At 39.0% G+C, this 25890-nt stretch overlaps 1 protein-coding gene across 15 annotated transcripts in view; it reads right to left on the bottom strand.

Annotated features, from left to right (window-relative positions):
* Positions 1-25890, bottom strand: part of PARD3 (par-3 family cell polarity regulator) — a 579453-nt gene that overhangs the window by 289005 nt on the left and 264558 nt on the right. For 12 of the 15 annotated variants that reach the window (XM_070380969.1, XM_070380965.1, XM_070380973.1 and 9 more), the window contains one exon: positions 13046-13177. The exons of the other annotated variants lie outside the window; for them this stretch is intronic. In XM_070380969.1, coding sequence (XP_070237070.1) covers positions 13046-13177 — 132 coding nt within the window. The remainder of the gene's footprint in view (positions 1-13045; positions 13178-25890) is intronic. 15 annotated transcript variants of the gene reach the window in all.

Here is a 25890-nt window from a genome sequence, read left to right as displayed (position 1 = left end):
CATTGCCTTTTCCGGTTGATGGGAGTATAAGCTAGTCCAATATCTACTGAGGTCAGTCTGGAAACATCCATCAAAGTTACATGTGTATATACTCTCATACAAACCCACAAATGTACAATTTCAGTTTTAGGTATCTATCCACAAGACAGTCAATGCCAAGTAGCTTAAGGACAAAGGTTATTCATTGGGGTGCAAAGCCCAGTGAACAGCAGAGTGCTTATCAGCAGACAATGTCCCATCTGTACAAAGGAAAATTACTAAACTATTTCATAAACAGACACTATTTATGTTTCAATATAAAAAGACTGCCCAATCATTCTCAGCAGAGAAGTCAAAGCTCAGAAGATGATGGATAGTATTCATGCAAAAATGTGAAAAAAGAATATATTTTCACGTTAGCTTAGAAAAGAATGGTACTATGTGAAAGGATCCCTAAGAACCCAGGAACAGTGATTGCATAAAGGGAGGAGAGCCGGACACTGGAAGGCAGTATTTTGTAATATCCATGTGTAATGTGTGATTTGTGGACTATGAATATATCACCTTTACCAAACTTAAATAACATATCTTAACATTTTTATTTAAAAAAAGAAATCATATCATCAAATTAATCTCCATATAGTCCAACGAGTATACTATTTTTCAGGATAACAGAGAAGACCCCATAATTCTCATCACTCATCTCACTAGATATCCAATGAGCCCAGATTATAGAAATAAACAGGGACACCTATTAGTATTAATTTCTTTTTAAAAATTCTCTACAGACTGTGTGGGTTATCTTTCTATAAGAATCAGTTCATTTTACTAAAAAACCTTTTGTTCAGTTCCATAAGAAATAAAGGACATCACATCTCTTTTGGAAAATAATTTCTAAAATTCAATTTTATATGAAATATCCGTGTATAAGAAGAGATGTTACTCAGAATTGGAAGAAGAAAATAATATCAAAAATCTATATACTAGATCTAAAATGCTAATGGTAGCTCAGAATTTATAATATCCACATGTTATACACTGAACATGTAAATATGAAACTCCAATGTTCCCAGAATAAGAAAATTTGTCCCTAAAAGAAAATAAAATTTTTGCTAGCCTGGGGTACAAGAGTAATAACTATAATTCATATTCATTCTAATGACAATACAAACCTCAGAACTCTCTGAAAAACAATTTTTAAACAGCAAGAAAACAGCTCTGAAACAAACAAAATATATGATATATTCAGGAGAGAATATATTACATTCAACTTACTTGCTTATAAAATATTAAATATAATCAAACAACTTGTTCAAATATTGTTTTCCAATTAAATGGAAAATTAATCTGTCGCTTTAGCTACAACCACAGAGTAATTTCACATTTTCTGATAATTAAATATTTTAAATATTCAAGTAATTAAAAACTTTAGAGCTAATAGAATCGGTGACTATGTTGGAACGTGAGCAACATTTTAGGGGGCTTTTTTTAATGTCCCACTAATGCCTCCCTTAAGTACGTCCCAGCAGCTTGCACCTTCTACGATCATGATGTTCTCTAGAAAGCTTTAAAGGCCTGAAAAGCCTCAGGTGTCTTTCCCAGGGCAACTGTAACCTGTGATACAGCAAAAATTATAAGGATGCAGAGACACTGCTGGTAACAGACTGCTCAGGCTCACCTTTTAACACCATGTTCAGTTACAAGACACTCTCAGGGAAAGGTAAGAAGTGCTTAAATAAGTCTATAAATGACGAAGACCAAGCTCTCCATCAGACCTGGTTTTTGGTATAAAACTTGCACCCCTTGCAAAACAAGCAAGGATGTAGCCAAACATTGATGACTGAGAAGTATAACCACATGCATAAGGTTGACTTATGTACATGTCTTAATATTTAACAGTTTTTCTTTGCTTTACCTATAACCTGCAGTTTTTAGCTGGTAACTAATAAAAATCACAGGATCATATCATATGGCATAAAAATAGCCAATCTAGTCCACCCAACAAAGAATCAACCTGCAATACATGGTATCAGGAAAAGTAAAATCATTATGGACTTTCTCCTTCAAATTTCTCAAAACACTTATTCACTCAAAAACACATGGGGGATGAGTCAGAGCTACAAACAAATAGTAACCAGGATGATGCCTGTGCCATTTTGGTGCATGGAAACAGACATAAACAAAGATAAATTCAAATTCATAAGTGTAATAAAGAAAAGGCTAAGGAAAGAAGAGACAATAGCCTGAGGCTGCAGGAATGTGCCCCTCCTTCAAGCATGAGGATTAGGGAGGGGTGGGGGGTGGGGGGAGACATGAAAGATAAAGAACATAAAGAACAAACCTGTGGACACCAAGGAGGGTGGTGTGGGATGGGTTGGGAGATTGGGATTGATGCATGTACACTATTACATATGAGACAGACGGCTGGTGAGGGCCCGCTGTATAACATGGCCGGAGTGGGGGCGGGAGGGGGGGCGTGCAGGGGGCAGAAGGTGCAATCTGTTTGTAGGATGTATGTTAAGTTAACCTTAAAAATGCATTCCAACATACAGAAGGGGCAGATGAATACGGTTTGATTCCACTTATACAAGGTACCTAGAATAGTCAAATCATGGTCAGAAAGTACATCAGGAGATGCCAGGGGCCAGGTGGTGGGGGTGGGCTGTGGGGAGGGGGACTTACTGCTTAATGAGGACAGAGCTTCAGTTTCAGGTGAAAACTTCAGGAGATGGATGATGGTCAGAGATGCACAACAACGTGAATGGACTTAGTGCCACTGAACTGCACAATTAAATATGGCTAAAATAGTATGTCTTATATTTTGTGATTTTTACCACAATTTAAAAAAAAAGACATTTAAAAAAAAGGAAGGAAGGAACTGAGTCTGAATTGGCAGGGCAGCCAGGAGACAAGAGCTTGTGGGACAGGGCCAGTGTTAATGAGTGTGCTGGGTTTAGTTGCTCAGTCGTGGCCCACTGTTTGTGACCCCATGGACTATAGCCCACCAGGCTCCTCTGTTCATGGGATTCTCCAAGCAAGAATATTAGAGTGGGTTGCCATGCTTTCCTCCAGGGGATCTTCCCAACCCAGCAATCAAACCAGGTCTCTTGCATTGCAGGCGGATTCTTTCCTGTCTGAGCCACCAGGGAAGCCCAAGAATGCGGCAGTGGGTAGCCTATAGCTGCTGACTAGACGACCGAGTGCAGAGACACACACGTACACACACTCAGGGCTGCGTAGGGAAGAAATAAACACAAAGGCAAAGTCCTCTGACTGAGAAGGCACAGCGGACAAAGCAGAGGTGAGGGCTGCTGACCTTAGGGAAATTTCCTCCAGGTATGAGGAGGGCGGCAGCACGCGCCAAGGTAGGTGTGTAAACACACTGCTGGGAACAGGAGGAACCAGAGAACACAAGAATGACTTCAGAGAAGTGAAGGAATACAGCAGGCAGGAAGAAACACTCTGCTTCTCAAAAGTTTTAACTTGATTCTGATAAATATCCACATTGCCATTTTATCTTATAACTTGGTGATTACAGTATTTGCTTAATAAAGAGAAAGAGAGAAAACATTACTCCATCTTTCAATCTTATAAAGCTTGATTTGCTAAAAATAAAAATATTACAAGTAATATGTTCTTATTGCAAAGGAGTATGTATTTCTATAAAAACATGAAGTAAAACCCAAAAAGCCCACTCCAAACCCATCTCCCTTGCAATGCTATTGAGGTTATATTATGGAAATGGGTGTGTTAGTCTCTCAGTCATGTCTGACAATTTGCAACCCCACAGACTGTAGCCCACAGGCTCCTCTGTCCATGGGATTCTCCAGGCAAGAATACTGGAGTAACTTGCCACTCCCTTCTCCAGAGGATCTTCCCAACCTAGGGATCAAATCCTGGTCTCTTGCATTGCAGGCTGATTCTTTATCACTTGAGCTACAGGGAAGTCCTTTATATTATGGAAACTACATGTTTATTTTCAGTACTTTCTTCTTTAAAATCTTTTCAGATATTGAAGAAAGCTGATAAACAACCTCCTTCAGCCGTAAGAGCAGAAAGAGAAAGAAAGGAGGGAAAAACTGAAGGAAAAAATAGCTCACAGATACACAGACCCAATGAAAATACTACAGGGCACATATACCCAGGCCTCAGTGGGAGAAAAGAACACACAACCATTGAGCAAAATGCTTTAGTGTTTAAAAATAGCCATTTTTTTCAGGACCATTCCAGAATCCTGTTGAAGGTAGCTGGAAAAAGCCTGTATGAGACTGACTTTGAAAAAACTACACCTACCTAGATCACAAAACCCCCAAATTTAAAATGGCCTATGAGGGATTCACTTGCTATAGGCAGGCTGCAGGACACGGGCAGGGAAGACAACATACTATAAGCTAAAGATTTTAATGCAACTTCTTCACCAAATTTCTTTAAAAGAGAGCAGTTCACTGCTCAGTGAATGTAGAAGAGAGAGGAGAAAACCTGTATTCTTTTCATAGTCATATTTAATCGTGCAGCTCACAACAAAAATCTTGAAGACTGCCTGCAATGAATATATGAAAAGGCACCTGAGGGTCGTAGCTAAAAAAGAAAATGGGCCTTTATCCACAGCACAAGCTCTAAACATCAAGTTATAGCAGCTATATTCACAGGCAAGGAAATCATCAGCTACTAACAGACACCCCGTGAAGGTTAATCCACACACCACCAAAGATTTTTCACTCAGTAGAATTTCAGACGCACTTCCCTGCTGCTCCCAGGCTTTTAGCTCCATAGGCCAAAGAAGCAATAAAAAGGGCCAGTCATAAAGGAACAGGAGAATTGACTAGTTCCCATTAAACCGCACTACCCCCAACCCAACACTCCAAAAACCAAAGAGCAGCACTACGCCTCCGGAGCGTCCTCCATTCACAAAGGGACCCAGATGCTTAGAAAGTGGCAGAACAGAAGCCCTCCTAAGACACTTAGCATTCTTAAGCGGTATCCTTAGGTCTGCTGCTGCTGCTACTGCTGCTAAGTTGCTTCAGTCGTGTCTGACTCTGTGCGACCCCATAGACGGCAGCCCATGAGGCTCCCCCGTCCCTGGGATTCTCCAGGCAAGAACACTGGAGTGGGTTGCCATTTCCTTCTCCAATGCATTAAAGTGAAAAGTGAAAGTAAAGTTGCTCAGCTGTGTCTGACTCTTCGCGACCCATGGACTGCAGCCCACCAGGCTCCTCCATCCATGGGATTTTCCAGGCAAGAGTACGGGAGTGGGCTGCCATTGGTCTAATCGTATCAAAACCACACTTGTTTGCCAAAAACAGAAGGGAATATAAAACACGGACACAGACACAGAAATTAACACTAATGTCATTCTTATGTCAGACTAGGTTCTTCAGAGAAGAACCAGAGGTGATTTAAAATGATTAACTTGTATTCTAATTCTGATAAGATGCCATGGAAGCAAGAATCCAATTCTGGAAGGATGATGAGGGTATTAGAATACACCAGGGATGAAAACGAACCAGCCCAGCACACCAAGTGGGACACCTAATACGCTAGGAGAAAATAACATTTCAGTGACTCAAAACCAGAGAGCGTTAAGTGAGGTGTAACCATTAAGCCCATTCTCCCCTAAAATTGAGACAGGAAAGCAGCACTGAGCAAGTGCCCATGATGCACCAAAAGCTGGATCTGAGTTTGGGTATGTGTTCGCTCACTTCATCTGCACACACTCCAACAGTAGGTATTATTTTCCCATTTGGCCTGCACTGAAAATGAAGTTTGCAGAGTTTACACAACCCAGTCAAGGCCCCGCCAGTGAATTCTGAGTTTAGATAAGGGTAAAATGCAGCTTATCGCTCTCATGAAAGTGGCCCTGCATGTGCTTTGGCAAGGCTCCCCGGCAAACTAGTGTGCCCTTCTTAAATGCCCACCAGCCCCTTGCCTTCCAGTCCTGATTTTGTATTTGATGCTATGAGTCCACAGTTCTTTGATAATACAAGTAGAAAATGTGTAGGGTTTATGAGAAATAATATGTGTCACGTACACAGAAGTCACTTTAATCATGTTTTAAACCTTAACTAATGTAAAGACATGTCTTATTATGGTAGGCACCCTGTTATCAAAGTCCAAGACAATCTGCTCTTGGCATATCCAAGAGACATGACACCTCACTTCAGAGGTTGTTTGGGTTTTATTTTTGGTCTTATTGTGAACATGACAGGTTTCGGCTATGAAGAAACTCTCTGGCATTTTATAATGAAAACTAAATTTAATTTTAAAACGATCAATGTTTCTTGTTTCTACATTTGCTGCTGCTAGAGGGGAACGCAATTATACTTGCTTCTGCACAAGTTCTGCCAAACTTTGCCAACCAGGAAATAATATTAATAGATCTCCTACCTTTTAATAGAAAACTGTAGAATTTGAGAATTGGGAGGCAAGGACCTTTGATTATTTTTAACCAGATAATCCAGTCTTTTGGTTCCTCAGTGTCTATGTGCTAAAGAAACAACAAACTAAACACATTCTAATTACTATCTGGCAGCACCAGACCCTAACCTCCTGTTCCGTTAATGTCGGCAGAGACCACAAAGCCCGGCCAGTTCCCCGGTCAGAATTTCCATCGTGATTCCCGGTTCTAACTGGATGACCCTGCAGTCATTTCAGTGACGGGTTTGCAGCTGTTGTTATCAGGTTTCTGAGGAAGCCACCTCCTAATTTTGTCATTAAGAAAGTATGATCAGTTCATATTCTGGAAAACAACTTATTTATGTCATCTGGATGGTTCTAAGTGTCATTGAAAGGAGATTTTTTTTCTTCCCCGTTTAGAAAAGGATTTTAAGCACTTGGGAAAGAATGAGGATCTGCCCCTGTGCATGTAGATGAAAGAAAACTCAGCCTCAAAGAGAGGTGTGCAGACAGGGCCCATGGCATGACTCTTGGCCCCTGTCATTCATCACACCAGGGCGAAACAGGCAAGACCTAGGACCGTGAGGAATTACTGACCGACTTACTCATTGTTTAAATTATCCCTGTATAAAAATCTGGATAAGCTTAAAAGTTTCTCTTTTTTTCCCCTAAATAAAGCTTTTTATTTTATTTTGTATTTGTAGCCAATTAACAATGTTGTGGCAGTTTCTGGTGAACAGTGAAGGGGCCCAGCCATACCTATACACGTATCCATTCTAAAAATGTTTCTTCACACACTGCTTATTCACATCCAAAACAGACTCTAACTTTTATGTTTTAATACTTATTTTTACTTATTTATTTATTTGGCTGCACTGGGTCTTAGTTGCAGCATTAGAACTCTTACATGCAATATGTAAGATCTAGTTCCCTGATCAAGAATGGAAGCCAGGCCCCCTGCATTGGGAGTGTGGAGGCTTCAGACACCTGACCACCAGGGAAGTCCCCAGGCTCTAATTTTTAAAATTTATTCCTGCCCCAGATCTTCAAAAATTTGGCCTTAAACAAATTATAACGAAAAATAAAAACCTTTTCTATGATTTGTGAGTATACTCACTGAGTAGCATGTGAGTAGTAGTCATAATGTGTAAATATTTTCAAAACTTTAAAAAGCATCAGGATAAGCAGACAATGTTGGACTCTTTTTTTTTTTGCAAATAAAACCAACGATAAACATTCATTCTCTGGCATTATTTTATTACATCTGTTTTCTATTTAACAGTCAATTATTTTCTCATTATAATCTCTAGGACTCAACAAACACAGCTGACATAAAAACAAACCTATCCCTCCCTGGATTAGCCACCTTCATTTCGAAGGAAGAAGTGCTCATAAGTCAGAAATGTCCTGTCGACATGAAAAAGTATGGGGCAAGAGCATCCCGTCTGGAGACAGTGACAGAAGTACACAAAATCAGAAGGAAAAAGGCAGGTCAGCGCTTCTAAAACTCACAGCCTCACAGGCTCCAGCGGGGCGGGGGCAGCACATTCAATGTCAAGCCTGAATCTCGCCATCACCACACATTTAAGGCTTTCCCGGAGTCTGCCTCCCTCAGTATAACCTGCCAATTAGATGAAGTTTTTGCTTGATGGAAAAAACCTTAAAGCATGGACTTTCCTCTAAAGGTCAGGGCAGCCGTCCCCTGTAACACAGCGTAAGTGGGGGCTGGAATGTGCCTTCCACCTGACCACTCTTTCTGTTAATTGGCTTCAGGCCTGTTCACCCAGACAAGGTAGTGGAAATGGCAGGCTCCCAATTAGCTTAAATTTCCCTTAAGGTCCCTCTACAGTTCTGGTCCCAAATTCTCCCAATCACATATTGTAAAGATCCTGCCTCCTCTTTTGTGGAATTTATTAGCTGCAATAAACCGTGGGGATATAAGAACAAAGGCAGCTTATGATCTATTATCTGCCGATATTATAGTCCATGCAGAGTCAGGGAAGTGGTAATCATAAAAAGAAATTCAGATTTCTTAAAACACAGCCACACATCAAAACTAAGGACTTCATTGCATTTTTTGTTACTTAGATCTTAGAATCAAAATTTTTAAAGCAGGAGAATTTTTCTTTTTTTACGTTTTATTTATTTAAGACCTAATTTTATTATTTTTATAAAACTTGTTGGCTGCATGGCATGTGGGATTTTAGTGCCCCCACCAGGGTTCCAACTAATGCCCCCTGCAGGGAAAGCTCAGAGTCCTAGCTATTGGACCACCAGGGAAGTCCCAGGAGAACTTTTTAAAGGCAACACAACAAACACTGATTTAGTCTTCAAACCCTCTGTGCTTCCTCTGAGTGCTCTCAGAAGAAGGAAGTCAACTGACTGAGGTAAGAAAAGGTTGCTTTTGAAGGATGCTCAGTCCTACCTTCCAGAGAAGGCAATGGCACCCTACTCCAGTACTCTTGCCTGGAAAATCCCATGGACAGAGGAGCCTGGTAGGCTGCAGTCCATGGGGTCACTAAGAGTCGGGCACGACTGAGTGACTTCACTTTCACTTTTCACTCTCATGCATTGGAGAAGGAAATGGCAACCCACTCCAGTGTTCTTGCCTGGAGAATCCCAGGGACAGAGGAGCCTAGTGGGCTACTGTCTATGGAGTTGCACAGGGTCAGACACGACTGAAGCGACTTAGCAGCAGCAGCAGCATCAGTCCTACCTTCTGAGATGATCTTGATGTAGGATGCAGCTACAGGCTATTCTGAGCAAAGTGAGTCAGTCATGATTCCATAATCATGTTAAGTTTGACTCCAAGTGCTTCCTGGGTCAGAGTTCAATATACTGCCTACCTCTGGTCACAGAGGTGTAACTTAGCAACACTCAGAGGGAAGGAAGATTCAGTAGCCCTCTTATGTAGGGTCCATCCACAAAAGGGAAAGCACCTCAGCTTCCAGATGTGCCTGCTAACTCAGCATTCACACCCTCCTTTGTCCTTTTCATCCCTACTGTTTATTCCCATTGGCACGGCTGATGTGGGCATAATTGCCTTCAAAAAACAGATAATGAGAAGCACTCTAGTAGGAAATAGAGCAAAAACAAAACCACTGCAGGCATATAAAATCTGGAACCCTCTCGACCTCTTCAGGACAGATGGCATAACTAAGAGAAGATATCAGTTCCACCCTTGTGATCTCAAATCCTAAAGGCAAGGGCTGACTTTTTTTTTAAAACATATGAAACATTCTTTTATCTACCTGATGCCACTCCTTTACTTTATTTTTAATGGCAAAAATTAAGGCAGGGAAAAAAAAAAGCCACAGAGGAGGCATCAGGCCATTAAAGTCAGATGACTCGTGGCAACAATTAAATGAATAAATCCACAATTAAATGAGAATGGCTGGACTAGATTTCCAGTGTATCCAGCATAACTTATTTGTCCTCTTCTATCCAAACAACTGTGTTTACTTTAAGCCAAAGTTTTAATATGAATTTTGTTTTTGCTCTTCCTGTCTAGTTAAGTAGTTTTCAGGTTGGTTAATTATCCAGCTCCTGGTAAACCACTAAATTTAATGAATGAATCATCATTTCTTAAGCTAAGGAAAAAGATGCTGTGGGCTCAGGAATCAATTAGCAATTAGCTAATGTCATCTACAGTGGGCTACATAGACTAAAAAAATACTTTTTTAAAAAAAACTTTTTTATCATAGAACAAATACTTTAGATAACTTCGACAGAAGCAAACAAGGCTTATTTGGGGTTGGGGTAGGTGTTTGTGTGGCTTCTCAATGAGTCCCTTTTGCTTAAAAAGAAATTCCAAAATTACAAAGAAAAGCTATTTTACTTTCTTTACAGGCCTACAATCGCAACAGTAAGACAAAGTTATATTTTCGGAAATAATTAAATGTATCATATTTTAGAAACTCTGGGCTGCCAATATTTTTTTCTTCTGAATCTTGCAAACAGAAAAAAAGATCAGATTCAGCAACTTTTGCTGGAACAGAGCCCTGATTTTGTGTGTGTGTGTGTGTGTGTGTGTGTGCGCGCGCGCGTCGTTTCATTTAGTGAGGAGCAACTGTGTTTCAGGAAAGGTAAACCCCCATTTCCACCCCCAGTTCCAGGAGGTCAAGAATGATTAGTCTAAACCAAGGCAGGTACTTTACTGCCTTTGATTTAGAAATGGGCAGGCAAGTCACGTGATTCTGAACAACAAAATACGGAAGGCATCTGGTGGGTAAGGAAAGAGGCAAGCTGGCAGGAAAAGCTTATCTGCTTTCAAGTGAGCCACAGTGAAGAGAAGGGCATGGCCCCCTTCCTCTGCAAGGATTTGATGGTCTGAATCAGGCAGGAAAAGACTAGTGGAGACCTCGGGAGACTCCCAGAAAAGCTGGGGACCCCAGGCCTTGAGGGAGGCCACCGGGCCAAAAATGAAGCCCCCTCTGCCCTTCCCCCAGACTTCTTGTTACAGGAGCAAGGAGTGCTTCCTTATCACGCAATCCAGATGTTCTGTATTCACACCCAATGTTTTTCCAACAAATACACTAAGACACAGTGAGTCTTTCTGGGTACCAGGCCTGACTGTAAACCCTCAGCAGGTATTACATCACTGATGAGGCAGGTTCGATGATAAACTCATCTGCTATATGAATAAACTGAGGGGCAGACAAGGTGACCAAGCGCCCAAACACCATACAAGGTGAACAGAGGGTAGCTTCCAGTCTGATCCCAGGCCCAGCTAAACCATCTTCATTTTAAAAAGTTACTTCAGTGAGAGCTGAAGTAGCACAGGGAACTCCACTCAACACAGTGTGGTGACCTAAATGGGAAGGAAATCCACAAAAGAGGGGGATGTATGTATATGTATAGCTGATTCACTTTGCCATCCTGCAGAAACTTACACTGTAAAGCAACTACACTCCAAAAAGAAATTTTTCATAAATTTATACATCAAAACCCCTGCAGAAGGAAACGGCAACAGAGGAGACTGGTGGGCTATAATCCATGGAATCACAAAGAGTCGGACATGACTGAGCGACTAACACACATACATCAAAAGAATGCAAGTAAAAACTGGTAGAAACCAAATAATAGTTTAGTTAATAGTGTTGTTTCAACTTTTTGATAATGTGGTTATTTATGTTAGCTGTTATCACTAAGCCAAGTGAAGTGTGCATCAGAACTCTGTGCTGTCTTTATAATTTATTGTACTACTTTTTTTTTTTCAAATAAAAAGTAAACAAAAAAAAAACTTTACTTCAAAGTGATAATCTCATGGACTTTAATCGGTATTACTATTTCATTACCACTGGTTTTTCACTTGTTTTTATCACTTGTTCTTCCTACTAGAACTTCAATGGCTTTTTAATTATTTAAAAAATTTTCCATCACACAAAGTTTTATGCTCCTTACTATAGGATAAAAATCATACCATTGCAGGTATCAAAGGCAAACTGTCATTTTTTATTGTTCAAATATCCCACATACATAGAACTCTTTTAGGAGATGATACTGAAAAAATAGACTGAGATGAATTCAGTAGAATAGGGTTTCCTTCCACTGATATCATTCATCTAAATTGAAAAACAGCTTATTCCAGTATCTAGGCAACCACATTATCAATAATTTTAGAAATTACTGAAACAAATACACAACAAAGCATTCTGTCACTGAGTACTCACCTAGTTTGTGATCCATATGAACTTTTTAAAGAAAATACGTGATGCGGGAACCAAATACACAGATTTTTAATATCAATACTATTAAAACTACAGAGAAAACACTGTGACTAACAATAAGCAATTAACACTTTTTTTTTAATGACACTGCAAGAATTTTTTTATACATCAAAACTTAGCAGAAAACCTCTTAGTTTTCATACAAACGGCAAACAGTCCCCTTCCTAAGATAGGAAGCCATTATGTATGCTGAGTGGTGACCAATTTTTGATTTTGTGAATTGGAGGTGGCTACCCTGCAGAGTGAACTAAGCAACTGTGAAAACACAGATGCCTACAACAGGTCCTGGTCTTAACCTGACAATTGCTGAAACAATAATAGAATGTCTATTTCTCCCATAAAGTGAAGTCAGGGGTAACAGAAATTTTTATTTCATCCCTTCAGATCTTTCGACTTTATTGCCTCTCAATAGAGAGGGGAACCCATGGGTGATTTTTTTTAAGTCCCCCTTGTTTATATAGACCATTTTTAAAGTTTTTATTAAATTTGTTACAATATTACTTCTGTTTTTTTATGTTTTGGTTTTTCGGCTGTGAGGCATGTGGGATCTCAGCTCCCCAACCAGGGGTCAAACCTGCAGCCCCTGCATTGGAAGGTGAAGTCTTAACCCCTGGACTGCCAGGGAAGTCCCCCATGGGTGGCCTTGAAAGTCTACTTATAAACTGCATTATTCATACCAAATATCTGTGCCTCACAACCTAAAAAGCTCTATGGTGGTAATTTTTGAGAATCTACAGCAACTGCTTAGGAGAAATCTTTGATCAGGGACCACCATCAAAACAGTCTACATTTACGTTAGACACACTCAGATACAGAGCCTGGTATTTAACTACAGTTGGGCAGAACCACTTATCTCCAAGCATCACTGTGATGGAGGGAAATGCCTAGGGGGTGGGCCAGGAAGTTATATCACCGACACATGTAGAAGGATGCGTTTATGTTACCTGTTCTTGCTTCTCCAGCCACTTGTCCACCATTGGGTGACTGGCACTTAGAGATGAGCGAGCATTGTCTCTCTGAAATTGGTTAGACCAATTACTAGTGTCCCGTGGGAGGCTTCTGTAGTTTTCATCTTTCTATTCAAAAAGAAACAAAAAGGTGTCTTGTAAAAAACCAGACTTTGCAAATTAATGATGCACCTGGTTTTTCTAAAGTAGCAGAAAAAAAAATGATTCTACATATTTAAAATGTTTTCCCCTAGTCGATATCAAAGAGCTGATTGAGGTCATTTCCTCCAGGTTAGACCTCAGAAATGCAGTCACCTGCCTGGGAAAGGGAGTCTGATGGCTGTGGCCACACAGGTAGGAGCACAGTAGACAGAACAACACACTCTGCCCTCCTCTGGGGTCAACCTCTGCAGGGAAATACTTCTATACTAGACTTTCATCATCACTCAATCATGGCATTTCTCTTTTCTTCTTCTTTCCAATCTTAGAATAATGTTGTAAGATGTTTTCTATAATTTACCAAAAACATTTAAAACAGAAGATGAATGAATTTGCTCTTTATTTAGATCCTCATAGTTTCAGGAATTTGGGTAAGAGATTGAGGACTCTGGGCTCTTCAGTTACCTCCTTCACAAGCTAGTTGTAAACATTAATTCAAATAGTGAGAGAAGAAAAAAATTAGCCTATCCCAACACATGGTACATAATCAAATCAGATCAAATCAGATCAGATCAGTCGCTCAGTCGTGTCTGACTCTTTGCGACCCCATGAATCGCAGACACATTATTTGTTCACCCCAACATACTTGAGATGAGATGTCTTTGATTGATAAATATTTATTAATATACCCCAGAGCAGCCAAGGTATTTCTTTCAAATAATAATTTACAACAACTTGCTTTGGCTTTAGAGCTTTGGCTTAATCTCAATGTTCTGAAAAGATATGAGAAGGCTAGGATAAGGTAGGAAAATTGAGCATTTCAGTTCAATAGCTAAATCTAAATATCTTCTAAAAGAACAAATTTAAAATGTTAGCCTCACTTCAGCTAACTTACATCAGTGCCCCACATTAAATACCCAAATATTTTCCTTAAAAACTTTGTTGAGGGTAGTCTGGCTGTAAAAATCTTCATACACATGATTGATTCTTATTCTTCATTACTTAAACCACATTAGCAACAAACACACACATAGAAACAAAAAGTGTAACATAATAGGATTGATTGTATAGACCTTGGAATAAACCAGGATACTGTTTTCTGTTCCATCAGAGGATAAAACTTAAAAATGAACTGGTCATCCTGAACCTAGGCCAATATTGTGACTTTTAAAAAACAATGTAATCTATAATTATAATTACAGTATAAACTGTAGCGTGAAATAGCTACAGTATAAACTGTAGCGTGAAACTTTTTAACTTTTTAAAACCAAACTACAGAAAGTAAACATTAAAAACACAATAGTAGAATTTACCATTAGCGGCAACTACTTTTTACTAGAAAAACTCTGTATCCTTCTGGTTACTGTGGGTCAAAGCTGTGATGAGGCACAACCACAAGTACAAGGAAAATGCTGGTGAGATTAGGCTGCTGCTCCACACCCACGATGAAGTGCGGACCTTGCTTATAAGAACATGGAAAGGGTAAAGCAGAAGACACAGACAAAGTCTAAAGAAAGGAATCAAGCAAATGAAGCAACTAAAGTTCACTGTGTCTCAAAATATTAAGAGCCCTTCCTTGACCATAATAACTTCAGAACAAAGCAAATCTATGCTTCACATGGTAGTCCCTAAACTTACTGACCAGACATTCAAATAAGTCATAAAAGGCAGATAAACTTATTAATGACAGAAACTAAAAGATCCATGAAGACAGGAAAGATGGAAGGGTGGAGAAACAGAAGCACAAGTTTTACATCAAGGATCTTGTGCTCCTAACATTGACTAGGGACCTGGTTTTGCTATTCATTTCCCACCATTAGAAAGTATTATTATACCAACTCTCTACTTTGAAAATGAACAATCAAACAGAGAGCATTAAAAAAATACATCCTACTTTTTCTGTAGGAATGGTATTTCAAAGTAACCAATAGTCAAGGAGGAAAACTTGTCCTTTCAGAAAACATAGTAACTTATATGCAGAGTACATGATGAGAAACGCTGGGTTGGAAGAAGCACAAGCTGGAATCAAGATTGCCAGGAGAAATGTCGATAACCTCAGATATGCAGATGACACCACCCTTACGGCAGAAAGTGAAGAGGAACTAAAAAACCTCTTGATGAAAGTGAAAGAGGAGAGTGAAAAAGTTGGCTTAAAGCTCAACATTCAGAAAATGAAGATCATGGCATCCGGTCCCATCACTTCATGGGAAATAGATGGAGAAACAGTGGAAACAGTGGCAGACTTTATCTTTTTGGGCTCCAAAATCACTGCAGATGGTGACTGCAGCCATGAAATTAAAAGATGCTTACTCCTTGGAAGAAAAGTTATGACCAACCTAGATAGCATATTCAAAAGCAGAGACATTACTTTGCCAACAAAGGTCCATTTAGTCAAGGCTATGGTTTTTCCAGTGGTCATGTATGGATGTGAGAGATGAACTGTGAAGAAAGCTGAGCACCGAAGAATTGATGCTTTTGAACTGTGGTGTTGGAGAAGACTCTTGAGAGTCCCTTGGACTGCAAGGAGATCCAACCAGTCCATTCTAAAGGAGATCAGCCCTGGGTGTTCTTTGGAAGGAATGATGCTAAAGCTGAAACTCCAGTACTTTGGCCACCTCATGCAAAGAGTTGACTCATTGGAAGACTGTGATGCTGGGAGGGATTGGGGGCAGGAGGAAAAGGGGACAACAGAGGATGAGATGGCTGGATGGTATCACCAACTCGATGGACATGAGTCTGAGTGAACTCCAGGGGTTGGTGATGGACAGGGAGGCCTGGCGTGCTGCAATTCACGGGGTCGCAAAGAGCCAGACACGACTGAGCGAATGAACTGAACTAACCTGAATTGAATGCACGTAATAATCGAATAATTAATAGAATTAGAAAAATCACCATTTTCAACTCCTAATGAAATCATTCATTCAGGCAAAGATAATTAATGGATGCTAAAACCGTTAGGTGAAAAGTTGACAATGAACACGGTGTATGTGACATGATGAAATACCACTTGCAAAGGGGAAAATCTGTCTTTAAAATGATGAGACAAGATGCTACAAAACACTCTTGTTGATGTCTAGAATCCAAGAAGCTGCTGGTGCTTTTGATTCCTTTTGAATCTCCATAATGATGGAGATTCCTCATCTTTTAAATGGCCCCTGTGGGCTCTTACTATGGACCACTCACCACCGTCTCTCTGAACAAGCCCAAAAGTGTACAGTTTCAAAATCTGCACACATGCTAAGTCACTTCAGTTGTATCTTGATTCTTTGCAAACCCATGGACCTCAGCCCGCCAGGTTCCCCTGTCCATGGGATTCTCCAGGCAAGATGATTGGAGTGGGTTACCATGCCCTCCTCCAGGGGATCTTCTCTACCCAGGGATGGTCCTTAAGTCTCCTGTATTGGCAGGCATGTTCTTTACCACTGGCGCCACCTGGGAAGCCATTTAAAACCTAACCCATGAAAATATCTACACACAGGTCACCAACACTAAATATTTTTTCTGAATTCATGATCTAAATTACCAACAGGATGTCCCAAAGATATCTCAAAATCAGTAGATCAAAATGAAACCCAACTCCTATATCAATTCTGGCACCCTTCTGAAAAACAGAATCACCTGTTTCACATCTTTCCATCCTGCCTAATCCCCACAGTTGCTAGGTCTTGTGAATCCAGAGTTCATGGCCAAGATCTTAGATTTGGGCAATCACCCTCGTACAGAATCAATGTGCCTCTCATCTGAACAATCAGCAGCCCTCAAATTGGAGGCTTGGTCAATCCTCATCCTCTCCAACAACCTGCCACAGAGGATTCTTCTACAATGCCCTCTAGGTCACGTCACACCTAGAACAAACACGAGGCCGAGCTGTGGACCTTCAGTGCCACAGGCCTCCCATCTCCATCAGGATCTTCCTGAGTCTAGACTCCCAGTAATGCTGCTTCTGTAAAAACACTCACCACTCTTCAACACCCAGTCCCTAAGCTGCTTTCTGTAAGAGGCATTCCCTGATTTTCACCAGAACTAATAATGTCATGCATCTTGTTATCACTATATTCCAATTTTAGTTCTAATTATAATTCTAACTTATAATTCAGTTAATTTTTAAAATGGCTATTTTCATGATCACAGTGACACCTGGGCAGAAGATCACCAGTCACCTTTAAACCCTAGCACTTAGCTCAGTGGCCTACACCTACGTGGATGGCTTTTTCTGGAATACTTATTATGTTCTCTATTTTCACGAGGTTTCAGAATCCCATAATTTTAAAGGAACATTTCTATCAGTTGTTTTAAAAATCAAATTGAGGGACTTCCCTGGAAGCCCAGTGGTTAGGGCTCCATGCTTCCATGGCAGGAGGTGCAGGTTCTATCTCTGGTAGGGGAACTAGGATCCCACATGCCACAGCTCGGCAAATAATCATAATAAGAAACTAATAAAATAATCTTGAAAAACAGAAACTCAAGAAATAAAAATGAAAAAATGTTTTAAATAAAAATCAAATTGAAATGGGATACTTTAATAAAGGTATCATGACAAAATTTAGTGGAAATGCACTTTCACTGAAATACAAAGACTGTACTTTTAAATTTATACTAAAAGACGTATTGCTGTCATCAGCCACTAAGTCGTGTTCGACACTTTGCGACCCCATGGACTGCAGCATGCTACTGTTAGATGCCTATTTCAATTTTATGTCACACCTACAGTACTACAGTATACAATGTCTGCGGAAAATATGATGATTTCCAATTGCATCTAAAAAGTAGTGTGGCATTTCTCCATTTATGTCAATTATGACACGTAATTCATGCAGCAGGCTACCATAAAGTAATCATATTAAGGCAGATAAGGGCTTAAAAAAAAAATCAAAAGATCTATCAGTAGAATCAACTTTGAGCATTTAAATGGTAAGAAAAATAAAATACTATATCCCTCATAAAAAAAGTTTTCCTAATTCAATATTGATATGGTAAAGCCAGTAATAAACTCATATATTAATGTGTTTACGAAAAGTCCAGTTACAGTCAGTCACCTTAGTCATCACCAGGTAAGTGAAGAATTTCTAAAATATGTTACCAGTTGTTACCCCACAGTATCTGTTATTTTGTTGACTGCACCATCTCATGCTACTGGCATTTCAGCAATGTTCTTCCTCAAAATCCTGCCTGAAGTCTGGATCAAGTACAAACACTTTACAATTCTATTAAGCTGTGATTCGTATTCAGTGATGTAAGTACATGCTTAAACCTAATAGTACACTATGTGTTTCTACTTGTATTTTCTACAATATGTGCGTGGACAGTCACCATTTTCAAATGAAATGTATACCGTGTGCTCTATTTTCAATTTGAAAATATTTTTTCCAGTGTAAATGATTTTTAAATTACGGTACTCTTAACTACGTCTTTGCAAGACCACATTTTCCATGGACCAAACTATAGCTAACTACATAAAAGTCAAAAATATTTTTTGAACGTATTTGCAAAACTTATATACCATAACCTAAAGAAAAAAATAAACCAACCAAAATGTTAGTCAGTGATAGTTTCACACTGAATTTATAATAAATTGAAGAATGGGCTTTTAAATCTATTTTATTCTATGATCAAGTTAATGTCTCAATTCTGCATATTGGTAAACTTAAAGCAAAACATGAAATCTTTTTCTTGAGACTTATAAAAATCTAGCAGTATGACCAATATATTAGTAGAAATAGACCAACAGACCAATAGAAAGCCCTAATAAGTACTAAATTTGCAAACAGCAAAAAATTATTAAAGCCACAACTTTATATCTAAAAGATTATATAAGAAAAATACCATAAGGAATTACTCTTCTTTTAAATTAGAAGACACTGGACCAAACAGCCATTTAAGCTTCTACACAAGGTAGGAAACTTGCTCTCTTGCCAGAAAAACCCAGATGTTCCTGCTGTGATCAGGGATTTTCCTTATCATCTAAATGTACTGCCACATCATCAGGTGTCAAAAAGCCACCCAGGCTGAGAAATGCATATTAATTTGCTGCTCCCTGGTAGCAGTACCCTGGGTATGGAGTAAATCTCTTTCAGGGTAAGCTAAGTAGCTGTTCTCTCTCCCCTCTTCCTGAGCCAATTACAATTCAATAAAAAGAAATCACACAGAACCCACCCAATGCCTTGGGACTGAGGCTTATTCCTGGCATAATAAGCTGCAGCTTCGAGGCTTTATCTCTCAGAAACAGCTATTTAGCTGATGGTCAGATTTCCTGGCAGACCTACATCCCTACTGCAGAAATAAAGGAAAATTTCATGAGCATTATAGAAGTCATGGATATTTCTAAGTTAGCACAGGAAACTCAATTCTATTTCCACTTTATCTCAAAACAAAAATTCCAAACGTCTTTTAAAAAATCATTAGGAATTCTGCCATGTTTTGAAACACTAAACACCCAATGCATATAGATTTCATTTTTACACCCTCTATGAATCCTATGGGTTTGAATATTCCTGTGTGGTTTTAAGATTTTAAATTTACAATATTTTTCAACTCTGCAATTGTGGTCCAAGAGAATTCAATTTTCCACTTTATCGTCTCTCCAAGAAAAAACAGACGGAAAACAAAGGAAACTCTTTTCAGGATGTCTAACCTGAGATTATGAGGCTGAAGTGAAATGAGTAGTTATAGCTTAGACCATTTTTTTAACTGCATCAAGCTTGCTAAAATCTTCAATAGTCATATTGTCAAGTCAATGTGGCAGACCCAGTCCCCTCTGGGTCAGAGTTTATCTTTTGTGCCTCTTGATGGCTGCACCAGAGCATGACCTTGGAAGCAACGCCAAAGCTAAAGTTTAAAGATAACCATAAAATGGTCTGTAAATAGGATTGCTGTCAATGTACAGTTCTGACCTTCATACCACTTCACAGATATAAAGAAGAGTAGAGGGGGTTGGTCAGGAGGAGAGAGAGGGTGAGGATAAATAAAGTGACGCACACACACACACACAAACATAGGTTCAACAACCAACTTGTAACTGCAGTCAGACAGTGTGGCAGCCCCTATCAGTTTAAACCATCTGCATGCCTATTAAGGCACTTTTTGAGGGCTTCCCAGGTGGCTCAATGGTAAAGAATCTGTCTGCCAATGCAGGAGACACAGGAGATACAAGTTCAAACCGTGGTTCAGGAAGATCCCCTGGAGAAGGGAATGGCAAACCATTCCAGTATTCTTGCTTGGAGAATCCCATGGACAGAGGAGCCTGGCAGGCTACAGTCCATAGAGTTGCAAAGAACTGGACATGACTGAAGTGACTTTTAGCACACACACGTATTAGGGACACATCTATTTTCAAGTGGAATGAACTGAAAAGCATTGTTTGAAACTCTGGTAGGTCAAGCAATCATTTCAATATTAGCAGTAATTCCCATCTCTAAATGAGCATAAATACTGGTACATATACGTATACATCTTCCTTTGCATTTTTTTTTTCTTCCTTTCCATTTTGATAATTGCCATCTTTCACAGTCTTAACCATTATTAATAAGAGGGGTAGAGGAGACAAAGAAAAGGATATGTGTTTAAAATCTGTTCCTACTTCTGAGCAGAACTATGACAAGACAAAAAGGAAATTCAAAATTCATGCTATTTTTGTCAAAACAAAATTGTCTAGTAGTAGATTATATATCTATTTATAAATGATATAGTCTGCTAAAATGTGGTAGAATTTGCAACAAGAGACACTAATTGCACTTTACACTGTAACTTGTTTAAAATTTTAAACTTAAAGAGTCAAAATCCAAAGATTTTGAATGCCAAAACTGTATTAGCATGTCTTCAGCTCAAATTTCACAACTATTTTATTGTTAACTATTTTAATTTTCCTGATAAACTGAAGTTTAAGTATTGACCAGGAGTTATAAAAAAAAATTGAAGATATTAATTGATTCAAGCCAATTTTTAAATTAAGGTATAAAGTAATATCTCCTAGCAGGCACATCAAATTTCATCAGTTTTTCTTTTTTTTCCTTGAAATGTTAAAAGTACTACAAACAGTTCTCAAAACTCATTCTGGCCTTAAATTCTGAAGTATAACTCATATCTTTTCTAGCCTTTATGATATATGCGCAATAGTTTATAGGTTGTAAAATTATATTTATATCAGTGGGACACTGAGGAATGTTAAATACGCCAAAAAAAAAAAAATCACATTGGAACTCTTCAATATGGAAGAACACATGTGAGAATTAAAAGTAATTTTGCAATTAAGTTTCCCATCACACAGCAAATCTTTCAGGGTGGTATATTTGCAAAACCAGAAGCTTGATGCTGTAGTTTTATCTCATAACTTACAACTGGGCTTGGTAATAGTCTTGATATCAGGTAAGAAAAACAACCCCTGGAACACAGACGTGCATCAGGCTATGCACATAAAGGATCTGACCTTAAAGGGGGTGTTCAAACCTCTCATGGAGGTACATCTACTTAGGATCGCCATAACGCTTCCAGAGGTGAGCATCGGAGCACAGGGTTCTCTGAAGCGGCCGGATTTGCTTGTGGAGCAGATCAGGAAATCCAAGAAAAGCAAAATCAGTGAAACTCAGTCTCAGTCAGGCTCCTTCTTCGAACCAATGTCCCCAGCTGTTCCTAACCCACCTCAGCAGTTTGAATGCCATGAAAAACTTCAGAAACAGAGTTTTAAACGCTGGAAGGTAAAGGGTAGAGAATATCCAACTGAACCTCTCACTGTCTAAAAGAAGAAACAGGGATTCGGGGAAGTTCTGACAAATACTGTACGAAGATTAAGGTGCTTAACCAGCTCCCAAGGTTCTACCTCCCCACTTCAGTGCCCGGTTCTACATGATGACATTTCCAGGCTCTCCCTCTCAATCTACACAGGAATTGTGGTTTACCTGAGTAATGACATAATTCTGACATCCAGCCATTCTTACACAATGACCCTCTCCCATGGGAAAGTACCACCCAAGTTCTTGAATCACAAAATATATTTATCTTAGAGATGGTTGGTTCATTCATAAATACTACATAGTCTTGGGAATAATCATGAGCAATAAAATGCTTGCTTTACAACTGTTTTAAATACAATGACCTCTTGTCTGATACAGCTAGGATTAGCTCCTTTATCCTATGACAATATGTATCGGGAGTGAGGAGAAGGTAGAGGCAGAGGAAAATGTCATATTTTCTCAAGTTTCAAAGATGCTGTCTCCATCTGGATTCTGAGCAACAAAGGAAAAGAGCTCACAGGGAAGCAGCAGTTGCAGCGGTTCCCATTTCGTTTCTTTCACTGTATTTCATATAAAATCAACACGGTCACCTAGCCGGCCAACAGCCACGTGCAGCCCACAGTCAGTAAGGTCGGGCTGACCACTTCTGACAGTCTTCCCTCCACCAAGAGCAAGTGTATAAGAAAAAAACAGGATGCAAATGCTGTGAGTCAGAGCACACTGCGGAGCCTAGCTCATTTTCCAAACAATTAATACAATAAAGATGACAAGCAACACTTGTTTGACTCTGCAAAACAAATTTGAATCTGAAACAATTTTCAAACATTTTAGAAAGTGCTATTTGTTTCTTATTTTGAAGGTACAAAATACCCATCTACATTTCATTTTCTTTCAAAAACACATAACTCCAAATGTTCATATCTCAAACTAAAATTGCAAGTAACAATCGCATTTTGCATCAGGAGCAAACTGCAAGGGAGAAAGGGAACAGATGCAAGGAGGTGAGGGAGAGAGAGAAAAACACTTAGAGTGGCCCTCTGAATCCAAAATATCTGCTGTGTTAATATCACCTAAATGTGCAATGTGAATCTCTTAGGTTTACCTATCTAAATATTTCACCTTGATTTTAAAGCATATATGATAGTAAAAGAGGGTGCTAAAATCTGAAAATATTTTACCTTAATTTTAAAGCAATGTATATCCAAAGAACTTACTAAAATAGACACCATATACAATTGATGTGACAATGTAAATATCTGCAGCTCCTTCTTACATTTTTCTGTTTATATAAGTTCAATGGGCTGAGTAGATTAGCAGAACAACTGAGTCATTTTTGTGAAAAGTTCTCAGGGACCATCTATTAATACAATTTAGTTCTGGTAAAGCTTTCCCCTTAATTGTGAAATTGTTTCCTTGGGTAAAGCATCTCCACAGATATATTTTTGAAAAATATAGAACATCATTTTTATCTCCTCTAAAACTTTCTGTTAAGCAATTAATAGGAATATAAGAACTGTCAGCACTAATCAACAATAAGTAATAAAGTTTATTAATTATAAAGGGCTTCCCTCATAGCTCAGTTGGTAAAGAATCTGTCTGCAGTTCAGGAGACCTGGGTTTGATTCCTGGGTCGAGAAGATCCCCTGGAGAAGGAAATGGCAACCCACTCTGGTATTCTTACCTGGAGAATCCCATGGACAGAGGAGCCTGGCAGGCTACAGTCCATGGGGTCGCAAGAGTCCGACATGACATAGCAACTAAACCACCACCACCACTGTGATAAAAGTCACATAATATAAAACATACTATTTTAACTATATTTAACTGTACAGCTCAGTGGTACTCACCAAGAGGATTAGTGACACTAACGAAGCTAGTGTATTTTTACTCAAGACTAAGATGCTAAGACATAATACAGACTTGGTAAGGTTTTAAAAATTATGCCAGTTTTTTAATAACAAATGCTGATTATTCTTATATTTCTATTTTAATTGCCTACCAGAAAATTTTAGAGGCAACAGAAGTGAGGTTGTTATGAAATATTTTACAGTTTAAAATATACAACTAAATGAACATTGGGGCAATATGTAAAGTCTGTAAGCGTGTAGGAAAGTGGGCAGGAAAATCAAAAGCACAGAATAGGAAACTGGATAATCCAAGTTAATAACTTTATTGTTTAGCAGTTGGTTTAACTCTAAGGTGAGTTCAGACTCTACCTCTTGGTCAATGAATTGCAACAATACTTAGACTTCAGAGAGTGAACAGATGAGATACAGCACATAATACACCCTGCAAGTACTCAGATCAACTTGGCTTATCACTACACAAAAACACCAAAACTTCAAAAACAGTACACTTGGAGATGGCACAGATGGAAACCACTTCTACCCCCACTCTGTAAGAAATGCTGACTGGAATACATCTTCCTACAGGAGCCCACATGATGGCCCCTAGAGCACATGCAAGTCATTAGTAAAATAGAGCAGGAGGGCAAACGCCAGGGAACCAGTCCCAGCAGCCCACCAAGGCTCTGCTCTTTAGTGACAGGCCATGACTTCATGACCCGAATTGGTAGGTTTAGAACTAAAGTATTAAATATTAAAAATAGAAACCACTTAGAGAGACGGAATGAGGCCAAAATACTTTTATATGTCCAAAGAATACCTGAATTTTTCTTCAATGTAAGTTAATGAGTTCCTGGTCTCCTCCCTCAAGAAAACGGGTTTATGATCTTCATTTCCATCTGTAGGATGTGTAACTTTGAGGGTGCTAAACAAGAATCCTGACATTGCTTTGGATTTATATTCTTGGAATGCTTTGTGAGCTCTAAAAATATCACATCCAGGCTTAACCATTTTCTCAATAGCACCTTAGGATTTCATAACTATGAACACAAATTATACTATTTAAAGCATCTGAAGGAAGATTACATTCCTAAACATGGCACAGAAGTAGAAGATGAATCTGAGTTATTAAAAACTCAGACTAGTAGAGCTTGGCACTTGAGGTTAGCCTATTGCAGAAATGAGTAGGTTCATTAGGTACTGAAAGCACAAAAATGCAGTGCATTCAAATTAAGATCTTTTAATATGCAAAATAAAAAGGTGATATTTATAGTTTTAGTGGCCTTTTGCAGAAAGTACAAATGTTGTACCAGGTTAGTGATAGACCTGGGTCTCTGCTGGATTTCCCTCAAAGCTAATCAGATAGGGGAAAAGTGGAAACAGTGACATATTTTATTTTCTTGGGCTCCAAAATCACTGCAGACAGTGACTATAGCCATAAAATTAAAAAACACTTTTAATTTTAATTAGGTCCCATTTGTTTATTTTTGCTTTTATTTCCAATATTCTGGGAGGTGGGTCATAGAGGATCCTGCTTGTGATTTATGTCGGAGAGTGTTTTGCCTATGTTCTCCTCTAGGAGTTTTATTGTTTCTGGTCTTACGTTTAGATCTTTAATCTATTTTGAGTTTATTTTTGTGTATGGTGTTAGAAAGTGTTCTAGTTTCATTCTTTTACAAGTGGTTGACCAGTTTTCCCAGCACCACTTGTTAAAGAGATTGTCTTTTCTCCGTTGTATATTCTTGCCTCCTTTGTCAAAGATAAGGTGTCTATAGGTGCGTGGATTTATCTCTGGGCTTTCTATTTTGTTCCATTGATCTATATTTCTGTCTTTGTGCCAGTACCATACTGTCTTGATGACTGTGGCTTTGTAGCAGAGCCTGAAGTCAGGCAGGTTGATTCCTCCAGTTCCGTTCTTCTTTCTCAAGATCGCTTTGGCTATTCGAGGTTTTTTGTATTTCCATACAAATTGTGAAATTATTTGTTCTAGCTCTGTGAAAAATAGCTTCTGCACAACAAAGGAAACTATAAGCAAGGTGAAAAGACAGCCTTCAGAATGGGAGAAAATAATAGCAAATGAAGCAATGGACGGACAACTAATCTCAAAAATATA

This window comes from Bos mutus, chromosome 13, assembly GCF_027580195.1.
Source record: "Bos mutus isolate GX-2022 chromosome 13, NWIPB_WYAK_1.1, whole genome shotgun sequence".
NCBI classification, from domain to species: domain Eukaryota; kingdom Metazoa; phylum Chordata; class Mammalia; order Artiodactyla; family Bovidae; genus Bos; species Bos mutus.
The sequence above is the reverse complement of the archived record's forward strand: the minus strand, read 5'-3'. Positions and strand labels throughout refer to the sequence as shown.